Source organism: Adiantum capillus-veneris, chromosome 6 (assembly GCF_014529385.1).
Source record: "Adiantum capillus-veneris isolate H3 chromosome 6, ASM1452938v2, whole genome shotgun sequence".
NCBI lineage: Eukaryota > Viridiplantae > Streptophyta > Polypodiopsida > Polypodiales > Pteridaceae > Adiantum > Adiantum capillus-veneris.
The window spans coordinates 159255356-159258519 of NC_140936.1; the positions used below are offsets into that span (position 1 = coordinate 159255356).

A 3164-nucleotide genomic window follows, 5' to 3' on the forward strand; every position below is an offset into this window, starting at 1 on the left:
ACACACACTCTCTCTCTCTCTCTCTCATGCACGCATGTGCACACACATGCGCGCGTACACACACAAGAAGCTCAAGAGATGACAACACAAGAAGTAGTAACCATGGGGATGGGATTTGGGGGGGGCGGCGGGGGGACTTAAAGAGGGCAACAAGGTACCCCATATGCCCCACATGAGGGAGACATAGAGCAAGCCTCTCCTCTACATCCTCATTCTAGAGCAGAAGGGAAGCATGGAGTTAGCTTCGTGCAGGTAGCCCTATCGTGTGGTATGGACATGAATAAAGCATGGGCCCTTATAAGGGAACACTCAACCTTCCTTTCACGGGGAAGGCAGGAGATCCTTGTTTTACCCTATGGTGTAATTTTGAGGAAAGAGCAGGGGACATCCTAGAGCCTATAAGAGACCAGAGCTCTCTTGAGAAACTAAAGAGACGTTGAAAAGAATATGGCAAGCTTTATATCTCCAGCTTGTGAGAACATACTAGAGCAAGCCCATATGGAACACAATGTGACAAGTTTTTCCATCGAGGTGGATTGATTGTGGCTTCGTTGATCTCACTACTATGTCCCCCCCCCCCCCTCTTGGTATTGTTTTTTTCTCTTTGCATCTTCAATCTATCACTCTCTAAGTGTATGTATCTAAGTATGAGAAGCTATTAAAATTATGAATCTAGTCTAAGTAGAGGTAGAGCCATATTTTGTATGAGATTGCGACGCCACTCCTCTACAATCTCTCTCTCTCTCTCTCTCTCTCTCTCTCTCTCTCTCACACACACACACACACGCGCGCGCGCGCGCATGCGCACGCACGCGCACACACACTCGTTGGCTTGCTTAGATGGGTTTAAATGGATAGAAACTCACTTATATAGAGGCCTTGTGAGAAGCATGTGAAAGTGCAAGTCTAGGGCTTATTGTGGACCTCATAATGTTGCCTCATCCACAAAAGAGGGTCCAAGGCAGGTGTTCTGATTTGGTGGCTCTAGTCTACACTTATCTGGGCCTGCAAGTAACCTTCATGAAAAATCTTGTCGCATTGCAGGCTCACAGGCATCGGCTTCATTTCTCGTAGCGAAGAAGCATGCCCTCTTCTCTGTGCCTGCCTTTGCAAGCCTCGACAGGAGGAGGAGCGACGACAGCCTCGTCATCTTGTTCATCTCGTCTCTCTGCTGCTTCCTCCCAGCTATGGCGATCTCAGGTTTGGCTACCTCCTCTCGCTCGGCAGAGCAGGCACCGAGGCCTCCGACTTGCATTTGTGTGTGAAACAGCAGTCGAAATAGATGGTGTCTCCTCAACCGAGGGTGTTGATGCAGCCACCCCAGCCATCGGATCCAGGATTCGAGTCTCTAAACCCCTCACGGTCTACCATGTCCCCAAACATCCCAATTTCGACCTGCAAGGCTGTGAGGGAGAGCTAAAGGATATTCTTAAGAGCTGGAAGGGTAAGCCCCTCTCAGCGAATCTCCCCTATAAGGTTCAATTCCTTCTGGACCTTGATGGAAAGCAGGTGAAATTCTTTGCGCATCTGACGAAGGATGAGTTTGAGGTCGTTTGAAGTTCAGCTTCAATAAACATAGCCATGGCGATCCGTTTACACAGAAGTGGCCAAATGTTTCCTGATGGATGTTGCATGCCTACTCTAGCCGTGGCTAATGCTCAGGATGCTTTGATGTGAAGCTGTATCTGCAACGGATTTTTAAATATAGGTTCCAGTGAGCCTTCCATGTTTCCGTCAGTCATGTTTCATGATTTCAGCAATAGTGGGCATTGCTGGTGATGACTACAAGGACTGCCAACAGAAATTTGGTGTTCTGAAAAGCTCGGTTGTATAACTATGCGCGCTTATGAGAATCTCAGGTTTGTATCTATAAAAATCTCCTGAATACTTCTCATAAATTGCCCACAGGTTTTTGTTTCGTGAAGGTTTTCCTCGATTGTTTTAACCTTATGCAATGCTGTACCTTGGACCTCCATTTCTGTCTGTAGGTTTTCATGAGCAGCAAGACGTATTGTTGAACGTAAACTGCCGGTTCTGATTGAATTGGAGGGTTTCCTGTGCTTTGGATATACTAGACTAGTTTTATTGTTAGGTGCTTGGGCATGCTGGATTTGTATGTTCTTGGATGGTGAGTGCGTAGCTGCTGATGAGAAATGGGTAGCTTTGGAGGGTTGGATCTGTGGCTCTTCTTTTTGTGATCGGCTAAGCAACTTCCACAAGTCGCTGTGGTTGTGCTCATTGGCATCTTTGATTTGTTAAAAATATGGCACCAGTTGAAATGTAACCAGTAGTCAATGTTGAACATATTTGAACATGTCAAGGTTCATTAGCTGAGTATCTTTTGGTGGTGATGACCATGTGAACCATCGTAGTTTTCTGCTTTTATGAGCAGTGAGTGCATACTGGTTGGGTTGTCATCAACTTTGTTCTCTGTTTTTTCACAGGACAATGGCATTTTCTGTCAGCAGGATTAATAGTCCTCTGCGGAGGATGATCAAAGCAAGTGCATATGGTGATGGTTTTCAAGTGTTTAGCCATGCTAGCTGTGAGAAGTGCTAATTTTTTAATTATAGGGGGTTTTGTACATTACAATGTTGACACATATGTTGAAGCTTAAGAGGAACGATGCCACAATGTTGACACATATGTTGAAGCTTAAGAGGAACGATGCCTTATGAGCTTGCTTCGGTGAAATTCTCTACTCGCACTGACAAGGAGTGTCTGTGTCATTGTTCCTATTCTTGTACTGAAATAACGATTCTGGTCTTCTGTATTTGTGAAATTGCTTCTCGCTCGGGTGAAATTACTGAGGTATTGCTCTGCTGTGAAATTGCTTCTCGCTCAGATAATATTACCGATGTATCACTTCGCTGAACTTACAGCAATATTGCATAGTAATCATGTAATGTTCGTAGGCTTGTGATCAAGATCTCATCCCTGGAGCTCGGCTGTTCAGTGAAAGGCATCTGTCTCTTTGCATTCTACTGAAGCTTTTGGGAAAAGGACAAATCCTGATTGTTCTCGGGTGCGACCTGCCTACATGTGAGAGATTTTGGCTCGATCTGCTTACATGTGAGTTTTGTTATGAAACGAAGCCAACGAGAGGGTGAGTGTAGGTTTGTCAGGAATGTGGAAGTTTTGGGCGACTGCAAGTGGGGTGAAGG

At 45.5% G+C, this 3164-nt stretch overlaps 1 protein-coding gene across 1 annotated transcript; it reads left to right on the forward strand.

The window, feature by feature from the left end:
- Positions 1 to 967: 967 nt before the first annotated feature.
- On the forward strand, positions 968 to 1918 carry LOC147456595 (ferredoxin-thioredoxin reductase, variable chain-like). Its single transcript, XM_086515030.1, has one exon. It carries the CDS (start codon positions 1084 to 1086, stop codon positions 1555 to 1557), a length of 474 nt encoding a protein of 157 aa, XP_086371156.1. The 5' UTR covers positions 968 to 1083; the 3' UTR covers positions 1558 to 1918.
- The last annotated feature ends 1246 nt before the right edge of the window (positions 1919 to 3164 follow it).